The sequence below is a fragment of the Sus scrofa genome, chromosome 6, assembly GCF_000003025.6.
Source record: "Sus scrofa isolate TJ Tabasco breed Duroc chromosome 6, Sscrofa11.1, whole genome shotgun sequence".
In the NCBI taxonomy this organism is placed as follows: domain Eukaryota; kingdom Metazoa; phylum Chordata; class Mammalia; order Artiodactyla; family Suidae; genus Sus; species Sus scrofa.
Window position 1 is genome coordinate 42,068,983 of NC_010448.4, and position 12,316 is coordinate 42,081,298.

Genomic DNA, 12,316 nt, shown 5'->3' on the forward strand with positions numbered 1-12,316 from the left:
GTGCTTGTGGTCATTACGTGTTATCTGCAGGAAGCCCAATGCCAAAACTATTTTGTTCTTGTTGACTCAACTTGTTTCCTTAAACGCGCAAAGTGATACTGTGGTTTTCGTAGGTGTACCTCCCATGACTCACCCCACCAGGTACCTGACTGTCAAAACCCCCCAACTCTTCAAGGTGGAGCTTAAGCCCCCATCTGCTAGGTCTCCTTTCTCAGCCCCACCTGAAAAGACTGACTATTGAACAGGCGCTATCTTTATAGTGTAGAGAGTTCTTTCCTTTGAAAGCATTCTTGAGGAGAACTCACTGATCGAGAAAAAAAGAAAAAGTGGGCAAATGACCAAACAAGTCCCAGGAGAAGAAATACACACATGCCATAAGCAGAGGGAAATGCATTCTAATCTAATCATAAAAGAAATACCATTTTTAACTATTTTTATCTATCAAACAGGCCGCTTTGCAAAGACCATCTCCGTGGAGAAAAAGGAACCCTCCTACACTGTTGGTAGGAGTGAATGTAAATTGGTACAACCACTATGGAAACAGCCTATAGGTTCCTGAGAAAACTAAATAGAGAACGAAACAGAGAACACTATGATCCAGCAATCCCACTCCTGGGCACATATCAGGACAAAACTACAACTGAAAACATACATGTACTCGTATGTTCTTAGCGGCACTATTCACAGCAGCCAAGACATGGAAACAACCTAAATGCCCGTGAATGGATCAAGAAGATGTGGCACATACACACAATGGAATGCTACTCGGCCATAAAAAAAAGAACAAAATAAGGCCATTTGTAGCAGCACGGATGGAACTAGGGCCTCTCATACTAAGTGAAGTAAGTCAGAAAGAGGAAGACAAATGCCACATGACATCACTTGTCTGCGGAATCTAAAATGCGGCACAGATGAACCTACCTGCAGAATAGAAACAGACTCCCAGATGTGGAGAGCAGACTTGTGGTTGCCAAGGGGGAGGAGGAGGGAATGGGAGGGACAGGGAGTTTGGGGTTAGTAGATGCAAACTATTCCATCTAGAATCGATAAGCAATGAGGGCCTGCTGTAGAGCCCAGGGAACTATATTCAATCTCCTGGGATAGACCATGATGGAAGATAGTATGAGAAAAAGAATATATATGTATATATAAATGTAAATTATCTATCACTTTGCTGTACAGCAGAAATTGACAGAACACTGTAAACCAACTATACTTTCATACAAAAAAATTTTTGAAGATTATCTTCTGTTTGGGGAATGAGGTCGCCACTCTCCCACACAGCTCACAGGACCCACCGTCCCTGTAGACGAATTTTTCAAAATAAAGGGGCCTCGCCATAGAGAACACCTCCTTCTAGGAATTCACTATGAGGTAAAGCCAGAGGTACCCCCCATGATTAATGTTAAAGGATATTTATCACAACTTCCCTGATAATGTCAAAAAATTAGAAAGGCCTCAGAGTTCCCGTCATGGCTCAGTGGTTAATGAATCTGACGAGGAACCATGAGGTTTTGGGTTTGATCCCCGGCCTCGCTCCGTGGGTTAAGGATCCGGCTCCGCCGTGAGCTGTGATGTAGGTTGCAGATGCGGCTCGGACCCCACATTGCTGTGGCTGTGGTGTAGGCCGGCGGCTACAACTCTGATTTAACCCCTAGCCTGGGAACCTCCATATGCCACGGGTACAGCCCTAAAAAGACAAAAAAAAAAAAAAAAAGAAAAGAAAAGAAAAGAAATGCTTCGGTGGCTGAATGGTTACAAAGAAGGAAATGGTTAAATGATATGATGCATCCATAAAATGCAATTTTGTGAATTCTTAAAATTCAAAAAAAAGTTTGTGAATGCCATTAAGATGGGGAATATGTACAGTATGTTAGAGGGAAAAGCAGGACATAAAAACTACATGTATAGTAAAGTCCCAGTTTTGAAAAAAAAATAATAGTACAGTGAAATGCCCATGGGCTTGTGAAGAAACACATCAAAAATTTAACAGCGTTTATCTCTGGGTAGCGGAGTTCCAGGCAATTTTTATTTTCTTCTTGAAACTGCCCCATATTTTCAAATGTTCCAAGATAGATGTGTATTCCTCCTCTATTCAGAAAGCAGTGTTTCGCTTGCGTTCTTTACGTGTGCTGAACCCCCACAGCACTTGCTGTCAGAATGACTTACAGCAAACTTCCACTTGTTACCCCATGTCCGTGTGAACTTGTCCCGCTTCTCCTCCAGGCTGGACCTCCAGCAGGAAGAGTCCTCCTCCCTTGTCCCTGACCCAAGGTCTACAGCCCCAGGGCCTTATTATTGCCGCTGGCTCCCAATCTAATTGCTTGGCTGGTACCACCCCATCCCAGACAAGATGCCAGGCTTCCCCGGGGCAGGCACCCATCACTCCCACAGGGTCCACAAGAAAAAGGTCAGCTTCAGCTGAGCTGTCCTGGCTCTCCCATGTGGTGTCCCGAGAATCATGGTGTCTTGTCCACCTAGAGTCCCAAGGAGGCAGCCATGGCCTGGAGAGGCACCCCTTTTGTTTGTTACAATCTCCACCACCTTTAACCATGGGGTTTCAGTAGTGCAAGTCCCGTTGGAAGCACCTTCTCAGCGGTTTGCTCATGGAAAGAGGGGGCATGGGAGGGAATGGGTAGAAAAAGTGGACAGACAGAAGTAAGAGGTTGGAGAAGCTCTCCTGGGTCCTGCCAGGAAATCGGCTATCGTGGACTCGGTTGATTCTTAAGAGTTTGATATGCACTTGTCATAAGACAGGAGGTGATGCTGCTGCTGCTCTCTTTCCCATCAGTGAGCCTCTTTCTTGGGTGGTCTGGAAACTGCGAGGAGAACCACTTGGTCCCTCAATCAGGGTTTCAACGCTTCTGAGGCCCTCGTGGCCTGATCATGTCACCAAACCGATTGGTTCTAGGGATGGACAGCGGTGAGGCAAGCTGCGCCATCACTAGAGTCAAACAGGCTATGTTGGACTTGGGGTCATTCTCGACTGCCATGCCTCCCAGCAGTCTAGTGAGAGAACGTGGCTTTTTTCCTAACTGTACCTTGCACAGCCCACTGACTTTGGCCCCTACCCTGCGAGTGCCCTAAGAAGGGGCCATATCGTTCTGTCCTAAAGTGTCTGTTTCCGCCATCCTGCCTGGTCCCTGGAAAGACCTCAGAGCCCTGGATACCATGCCCTTCCCTCAAGCCCACCCTCCCCTCTCCCGTGCCCAGCAGGGGGAGACCAGTCGTCCTTGACAATGGCACAGCCCTGCACCAAACACCACAGGGTCCAGCCCCTACACCCGTCACTGGCTTGAGATGGAGATGCCACTGCAGAAGTGAGAGAAGCAGATGGCCATTTTATCCCCCGATGTTGGTGCTTGTTATACAATAAATCCTCTTAGCAGCCAGTGTCCCCTCCCCAGCTATTAAAATTGCAATTTCGGGGCATTCCCATTGTGCCTCGACAGGTTAAGAACCCAACTCGTATCCATGAGAATGCAGGTTTGATCCCTGGCCTCGATCAGTGGGTTAATGATCTGGCATTGCTGCGAGTGGCAGCATAGGTCACCGATGCAGCTCGGATCCCACATTGCTGTGGCTGTGGTGTAGGCTGCAGCTGCAGCTCCAATTCAACCCCTAGCCTGGGAACTTCCATATGCTGCATGTGTGGCTCTAAAAAGCAAAAAAAAAATAAAGGGGGGGTTGTGGAACAATTTCAGCCCCAGGAGCTCCCAGACAGGCACAGGTTTGGGCCAGGCTCTATCTCTGGCTGGTTTGGCCAGGCGAATCCATGATCCATTTGGGCCCAGAAGATGCCGGAGACTGATCCACGCAGGTGAGTTCCACCCAAAGGCCTCCTCCAGGCCTGACAGCAGGTACATGACAACAGTTCCATCCTCCCCATGGAAACAAGCCCTCCCACCAAAGAACTAGGAGATAACAGATCACCTCCAGCAGGTTGTGATAACTCGCAGGAGTGGCTCTCTTACTCGGCTTTCAGAGGAAGCTCACCCTGGGATGGGGTTCCTGGCACCCACAGTGAGACAGAAACAGGGCTTCACTCCATCCCAGCAGCTTCTTTCTTCTTTCCTTTCTTTCTTTCTTTCTTTCTTTCTTTCTTTCTTTCTTTCTTTCTTTCTTTCTTTCTTTCTTTCTTTCCTTCCTTCCTTCCTTCCTTCCTTCCTTCCTTCCTTCCTTCCTTCTTTCTTTCTTTCTTTCTCTTTCTTTTAGGGCTGCACTCACAGCACACCAGGCCAGGGGTCAAATCGGAGCTACAGCTGCCAGCCTACACCACAGCCACAGCAAGGCAGGATCCGAGCTGCATCTGCCACCTGCACAACAGCTCACGGCAACACTGGATCCTTAACCCACTGATCAAGGCCAGGGATCAAACCCACATCTTCGTGGATACTAGTAGGACTCGTTACCACTGAGCCGTGACGGGAACTCCAGTCCCGGCAGTTTCTGACACGATGCTCCCATCTTTCAACACCAACAGGGTGTTTTCATACACCAGCAGGGTCAGGCCGTCCCCCAGCCTCCACTGCAGTTAGCCTGATACGCCTGGGAGCCTCCAAACAAATTAAATGAGGCAGGGAGGCCAGGCGGAGATCATTCCATTAAGGCCCCTCTGCTCCTTTTCCACGTGTGACTCACACGATCACTTTTAGGAGGCGAGGCATCTTATTGAATCAACGATTAATCTCCATGTGGTGTCACAGAGGAGGGGTGAGGGGACAGCAGGTGCATTGTCCCCCGAATCCCTGTTCCTTCTATGTGCAGAGGCCCTCACTGGAGACGGCCTGCTGGGGGAGGGGGGGATAAATTGTGAGGAACCCTGACCCTGGTTCAGGTAAGCTTCTGATTTACAGCTCGTTGTGCTTTCTAACGAATAATTTTTATATCATAATTCCACCCACGAGCACCAAACCTTCTTCTTGGGGAATGCAATTAAGGGAAAAATTAGCAATAAATTGTTTTCAGTACTTAACCCAGCTCCAAATTTATGGTGACTGCAATTTATTGTTTCAGAGGCTTGAAAAATGGCAATTAATTTTGTCCCCTTGCCTGTCATTCACTCTCAAAACTGACAGGTAAAGAAAGAACCATTCACGGTCTTGGGTCTTCCTGCTCGTTACACACCTCAAAACCTTAAGCCCCGCCAGCCGGTTCCCACTGACGGCTCTGAACCCGAGACACAGAGGCAGGCACTGCAATGACACGGAGCTTCACGAGCTGCCCCCGGATGGGCTGCGCCAAGCGAGTGTAAACGAGCAAACACTAAGTTAGCTCCTGACGGCTGATGCTGGATGTATCAGTTTGCCCTATAAATAAGCACTGATCACCTCCATTTTATTGAACTCATTTTCCAGGCAAGCAAAGACCACAAGATTCTTCGGCACATTTTCTCTTTACACCCGCTAGGACGGCTGCTAGTGTCAACTCCGACAGATTTATAGCCCATTCATTCATGGGAACAAAAACCCTGCCACGGCTGGTCATGGGACATGCAATAGCAGTTAGTTCAAAAGATAACAGCTGTAATACCTCACCTCTCCATTCAGCACTACAGAGCCGGCGCTACTTTGGAGGTAATAAATGTTCCTTGTGGTGCACACTGAGTCATAATCCGGAAATCAGTGCGGTGGCCCCGCCTCCAGGGGAACCACTTGCCCCTCGTCCTACCCCAGCCTTAGCTCCGGCCCCTCTCTTCCCGACCAGAGGAAGCCAGGGGGCCGAAGGCAGCCCTTGGTAGAACCAAAAAAGCACACCCAGCCTCTTCATTCCAGTCCAGCCACACTGGGCTGCGGCAGACTTACTGAACCTTTGCCACTCGTGCAATTGCGCCAGGCTTAGAAGCCTGACCTCCCTCCTCCTGGTGAGTGGCGAGGCAGGGATGCTGTACGTTTATTCCACTCCGCCAGATGCCCTCAGCTGGCCCCAGCGTGGGCACGCATCTCCTCCTAGCACCCTCTCTCAAGCAGTAAATAAGGACCTGCGTGGCCAAAGAACAGAGCCTGTGAGCCTGATGGAAAATCAAAGGAAGGTTGGCTCTTACCTTGCAAGCCGGTCAGAAAACACTGAGCCCCGTCCCAGGAGAAGGAAGCTGGTCTGACTGATTCACATCCATCCCCCGAGCCTAGAATGAGCCAGAGACAAAGCAAGCACAATGCAAGGACTTGTTGAAGAAACCAAATTTTTTTCTTACATGAACAATCTGGAAAGGAATAGAGCGGATCTGTCTCAAACCCCTCTTGAGACAGATAAGGAATCTCAAGCTCAGAGCAGGGACAGGTTTGGTCCAAGAAGCATCACTGCGGTGAAGCCTTCTGTCCCATTTTGAAGTCAGCCTTGAGCACCTCCAAGCCGGTTCACGTATCTGTAGAAATGGGGGTATGAACTATACCTACCTCAGAGTATTGTTGCTGGAGTTAAATGATATATATACTATAGACTATAGTCAATGCTATATAATTCATATACTATCTAAATATATACTACATTATCACAAATGTGTTATATACAAATATATGTGTATTAAAGCTTTGCAAAGTATTAACGAAACAGTGTGTGTTCTCAACTAATTAGTGCAGTTGGAGAAACAAAAGATTTACATAAGAAAATTTAAGAAAAAGGGAGTTCCCATGGTGGCGCAGTGGTTAACGAATCCGACTAGGAACCATGAGGTTGCGGGTTCGGTCCCTGCCCTTGCTCAGTGGGTTAACAATCGGCGTTGCCATGAGCTGTGGTGTAGGTTGCAGACTCAGCTCGGATCCCGCGTTGCTGTGGTTCTGGCGTAGGCCTGTGGCTACAGCTCCGATTAGACCCCTAGCCTGGAAACTTCCATATGCCGCAGAAGCGGCCCAAGAAATAGCAAAAAGACCAAAAAGAAAAAAGAAAAAAAGAAAAAAAAAGAAAATTTAAGAAAGAGCAATAGAAAACAGAAGATCCTTGAGGACAAGAAAATGCTCCAAGGTACGTGCCTTCAGGTTTTTGAACCCTCCAATAGGACGCAGGCTTCCGCCTCCACCCCATCAGGGGCCTGTTTTCTTTAGAGATGTGCTATTTGTTGCTGTTATTCGAACGTTCTGACAATTAAACACCAAAGAAAAGGCTGATGACACAGGAACCTAATAGCCTTCCCTCTGGGATCTGCCCACCCTCATCCGTGAGTCACCCTCCCTGGGGGTCCAGGTGAGAGGAGGGCAAGGCGGGCGAGCAGGTCCCGGGCAACCCACTGAGATAGAAGCTGAGAGCCCCCAGGGTGTGGAAAGTGCCAGAGAGAGCAACTAAGGTTAATCTCTGAATGCGAACGCAAAATTCAGGGAGCAGGGGAGCTTGTGAAATGCATGGAAAATGACACTGGGCATCAGTTGCTGTTAGTCCGTTCTTCGCTAATCAATCAGCTTTTATTGTGATGCCTCTAGCTCAGCTTCCGAATGCAGGAAAGCAGCTTCGGCAGCAGTTTAAAATGTTTGCAGTTTAATAATCCCTGCTAATTGAAAGCAGCTCAGAAAGAGGGGTGAGGTGGGGGTTGGAGACACTCCAGCTCAGTTTATGGCAACAGAGCTGTTCCTGGGGGGAAACAAAATAACCTTTGATGCTGGAGGGGAAACCTGCTTGTCTAGCCCTAAACGACTAATTCCTACAACTGTCTGCTTTGGGGCTGGAACCTTTTCTTCTTCTGTTTTAATTGTGGAATGTTATGGCTGCAGAACTGTTGTGAATCGGTTTTTATCTTTGGAAAATTAACCACCCCCTGCTGCAAAAACTGGATTTTTTTTTTCCTCAACAGAGAATTACATTCATTTTTATAATTGTTCCTTTCTTTCAAATCACCTAATATGACAAATGCTGGGCGGCGTTATAGTTCATCTGGTAAAGAGAGCCTTTATGAGTTGAGGCTTCAATGCTTTAATGGAGAAACTGCCTGATTTAAGTAAATCATGTCACCTTCACCCTTGCAATCATATTTGTTGCAGATGTCTGCTGACCTAACCTGCAGAGCAAACACAAAAACACATTTACATTTCCCAGCTAAGATATTTGGTTCCCATGCCTGTACAAATAGGTCATAATGAAAAGTAATTTCAACACACGGCAAAGATACGATTTCAGTATACTTTTGGCGGTTTTTACACATACATAATTATTCAGCATTGTAATTTAAACAGGTGAAAGACAGATTTTTAGCACAAAAGCCTCCGATTCTGATTCTTCAGCCCAGGTCTCTCTGACTTCCAAGGCAAAGCTACAATTGGGGATGTCTCGGGTTTAATGTGCCACGAATCAGCTCGGCTCCTCCTTATTCCCTTGCGTACACACAAATCCATCCCAGAATGTGGATTTGGACACCCAGATCTCCTGCTCCCAGAAACACCAATTCTTCCCTTCACATGGTAGAGAATCAATGCATATTTGTTCAGTGAATGAATAAAAGTGGCCAAAATTTGAAGTTCACGTTGTAGCTCAGCAGGTTAAGAACCTGACGAGTATCCCTGAAGATTCGGGTTCGATCCCTGTCCTTGTTCAGTGGGTGAAGGATCAGGCACTGCCACAAGCTACAGCAAAGTTTGCAGATGCAGCTCAGATCACGCACAGCTATGGCTGAGGCATAGGCTGGCAGCTGCAGCTCAGATTCAACCCCTGGCCTGGGAACTTCTATATGCCACAGGTGCTGCCTTAAAAAAATAAGACCAAAAAAAGTGGCCAAAATTTTGGGGAAAACGCTCTTTTTTAAAGAGATGAACAAATATGCAAGTATCAATGCAAATACGAATTTCTCTAGAAGGCAATTGACAAACATCACTAGAAACAGATACTTCCATCACTCAGGACTCTGACCTGGGTCCTCCTTAAACCTGATTCTACACAGCAAATATTTATTCTGCTGGTTTTATGGTCGGGGGTAAAGAGAAGGGGTTCCCCTCGTTTTCCCTCTGCTCCTTCTCAACCCCATGGAAGTCTCTGAGAATTAAGATAATCACATCCTTTGCTTTTCTTTGACATTAGCCAAGTTTTTTCAAGTGTACTTTTTTTTTTCTTTTCCTTCCCTTTGTTATTGTTTTTTTTTTCCTTTTTATGGCTGCACCTGTGGCACATGGAAGTTCCCAGGCTAGGGATTGAATCAGAGCTGCAGCTGCCGGCCTACACCACAGCTATAGCAACACCGAATCCTTAACCCCCTAAGCAAGGCCAGGAATCAAACCCACATCATCACAGAGACTATGGTGGGTTCTTAACCTACTGAGCCACAACGGGAACTCCACAAGAGTGCTTCTTGTAACTGCCAGAAATCTACAAGAGACTAGAGGTCTTACCAGGCAGCCAAGTATAGATCCTTTAGTCACAAAATTTAAAAGTTACACCTAAACTTAATTGGTAAAATTAAATATATTGTCTGAATAAATTATAACCTTTACATTTAGCTGAATTTTGCCACATACTAGCAGTCCATCTATAAGACGTCACAAAATTACAAGGCATTACAAGTGTTATCTTACTCTAAACAAGGAGACTTTAAATTATAGTCAGTGCCATTAACTCCATCTATCACCCACCACTATCCAAGATAATTTGGGGATCACGGCAAATATTTTTCTTTTAATTTAAAAACATTTGGAATATTTACATTTTATCCTCAAAGTCTAGGCTTCGAGAAGTAGATTTTTTTCCTTTTTAGGGCCGCACCTTTGGCATATGGAAGTTTCCAGGCTAGGGGTCAAATCAGAGCCACAGCTGCCACCCTATGCCATAGCCACAGCAACACAGGATCCAAGCCACATCTGTGACCTATATACTACAGCTCACAGCAACACCAGATCCCTTAACCCATTGAGTGAGGCCAGGGATCAAACCTGCATCTTCACGGATACTAGTCAGGTTCATTACCACTGAGCCTCGATAGGAACTCGCGAGAAACAGATTTCTTTCCTGGCAAAAGGAGTCTATCTCTCAGGAAAGTGGTCTGCCCCCACATCATCTGTTAGCAGTTAGAGCCCTACTTACACTCATGTTAAGAAGTGGGCTGGATGGACCCAAATCAGAGAAGCCCTAAAACTGGACACACTTTGGTGTTGAAGGTAGAGGCCATGAAACAGAGAAGCAGTGCCCAGTCCCACTGCCAGCCAGACCTCCCAGCCCCAAGCAGTCCCCTGGCAGCCCCCCATTCCATTCAGGCTGGAAAGAAGATTCTCCCGAAAGTGGGTCAGCAATCAGAGCGGGCAGAGTTTAAAAGAAGAGTGTTCATTCCCATCATGATAAACCATATGTGTACACACACACACACACACCCCTGGGATCCTGTGGCCATGAATCCCTTCCTGGATGATCACAGTCACTCCAAGAACATAGTGACATGGGCATGTCCAGAGACACATGTGTGTTTAATCTTCTGGTTTCAGAGTTTCAAAGAGTTCTCTGAATTCACCCCGAAGATGCAACGTGAAAGACAAGCAGGATAACTCAAGCAAGAAAATAAATCACAGTAACATAATGTAACCCTTAGAATAGGAGTTCCCGTAGTGGCGCAGTGGTTAACGAATCCGACTAGGAACCATGAGGTTGCAGGTTCGGTCCCTGCCCTTGCTCAGTGGGTTAACGATCTGGCGTTGCTGTGAGCTGTGGTGTAGGTTGCAGACGCGGCTCGGATCCCGCGTTGCTGTGGCTCTGATGTAGGCCGGTGGCTACAGCTCCAATTCAACCCCTAGCCTGGGAACCTCCATATGCCGAGGGAACAGCCCAAGAAATAGCAAAAAGACAAAAAAAAAAAAAAAGAATAAAGTATATACTGGAGTTATTGTGGCTCAGAGGGTTAAAAATCTGACATAGTGTCCAAGAGGATGTGGCTTCAATCCCTGGCCTCACTCAGTGGGTTAAGGATCTGGTGTTGCCACAAGCTGCGGCGTAGGTCACAGATGTGCCTCAGATCCATTGTGGCTGTGGCTGTGGCGTAGGCCTGCAGCTGCCGCTCTGATTTGATCCCTAGCCTGGGAACTTCCATGTGCTGCAGATGTGGCTGAAAAAAAAGAAAAAAAAAAAGACAAAAAAGATAAAGCATATATCCACAAATCCATGCTGATATCTGAAAATAATTGAATAAATAAACAAATGGGGAAAAGGCACAGCTCCTTCTTACTATGGAATTTTTTTTTTTTTTTTTTTGCTTTTTCAGCCACCCTTGTGGCATGTGGAAATTCCTGGGCTGGGCAAGGCATTCAAGCTGGAGCTGTGACCTATACCACAGCTGCAGCAATGCCAGATCCTTAACCCACTGCACCAAGGAATTTTAACTCCCAAGTATAGATGGAATAATGGAAATAGAAAGTCACCATTAAGCAATACAGTAATAAGTTTTTTCACTTAAAAACACTCTTTCATTCATACCAAGTGGGTACCACATTTGTGAACTTTGTTGTTGCAAGTATTTCTGTACACGTCTCTAAAAGCATTACAAAAGAGCTCTAACTTCCATTCCCTAAGATAGCTTCCTACTCAATGTAATCTGTAAGTACCACATTCATAAACATCCTTAATACAGGTGTTTTATTTAGGGGGTTGTTATTATTTATTATAAATAAATTTGACATGTAACGTAGAAATTTAAAGTGTATAGCACGTTACTTTGATATATTTATCACGTTATGTAATTACAGTACAATATTATTATCTATATTCATTACACTGTGTGTAAGATCTCTAAGACTGACTACTCTTTAAAAATTTGTACCTTTATTTTTTATTTTTATTTATTTTTGTATTTATTTTGATTTTTTACGGCCGCCCCTGTGACATATGGAGGTTCCCAGGCTAGGGGTCGAATCAGAGCTACAGCTGCCAGCCTACACCACAGCCACAGCAACGCAGGATCCAAGCCACGTCTGCGACCTACACCACAGCTCATGGCAACACTGGATCCTGAACCCACTGAGCGAGGCCAAGGATCGAACTCGCAACCTCATGGTTCCTAGTCGGATTCGTTTCTGCTGCACCACGATGGGAACTCCCAAATCTGTACCTTTAAACACTACCAATCTTGTACCTCTATCCCCTGGTAACCACCGTTTTACTCTCATTTTTTCCATAGGTTTGAGGTTTTTTAGATTCCACATATAAGTGATTTCCTACAGTACTTTTTTGCCTCTGACATAGCTCTCTTTGCATATTGTGCTGAAGGTCCATCCATGTTGTTGCAAATGGCAGAATATTCTCTCTCGTGGCTGAATAATATTTCATCACATATTTATATATATACCACATTTTCTTGATCCATTTACCCAGAGGTAAAATTGCTGGACTGTATGATAGCTCTATTTCTACTTTTATAAGGAAC

At 45.9% G+C, this 12,316-nt stretch overlaps 1 protein-coding gene across 1 annotated transcript in view; it reads right to left on the reverse strand.

Moving 5' to 3' along the window:
* LOC110261352 overlaps positions 1-12,316 on the reverse strand; it is a 422,463-nt gene that overhangs the window by 216,941 nt on the left and 193,206 nt on the right. The window contains exon 4 of the mRNA XM_021097538.1: positions 6,044-6,124. Within this exon, the coding sequence (XP_020953197.1) occupies positions 6,044-6,124 (81 nt within the window). The remainder of the gene's footprint in view (positions 1-6,043; positions 6,125-12,316) is intronic.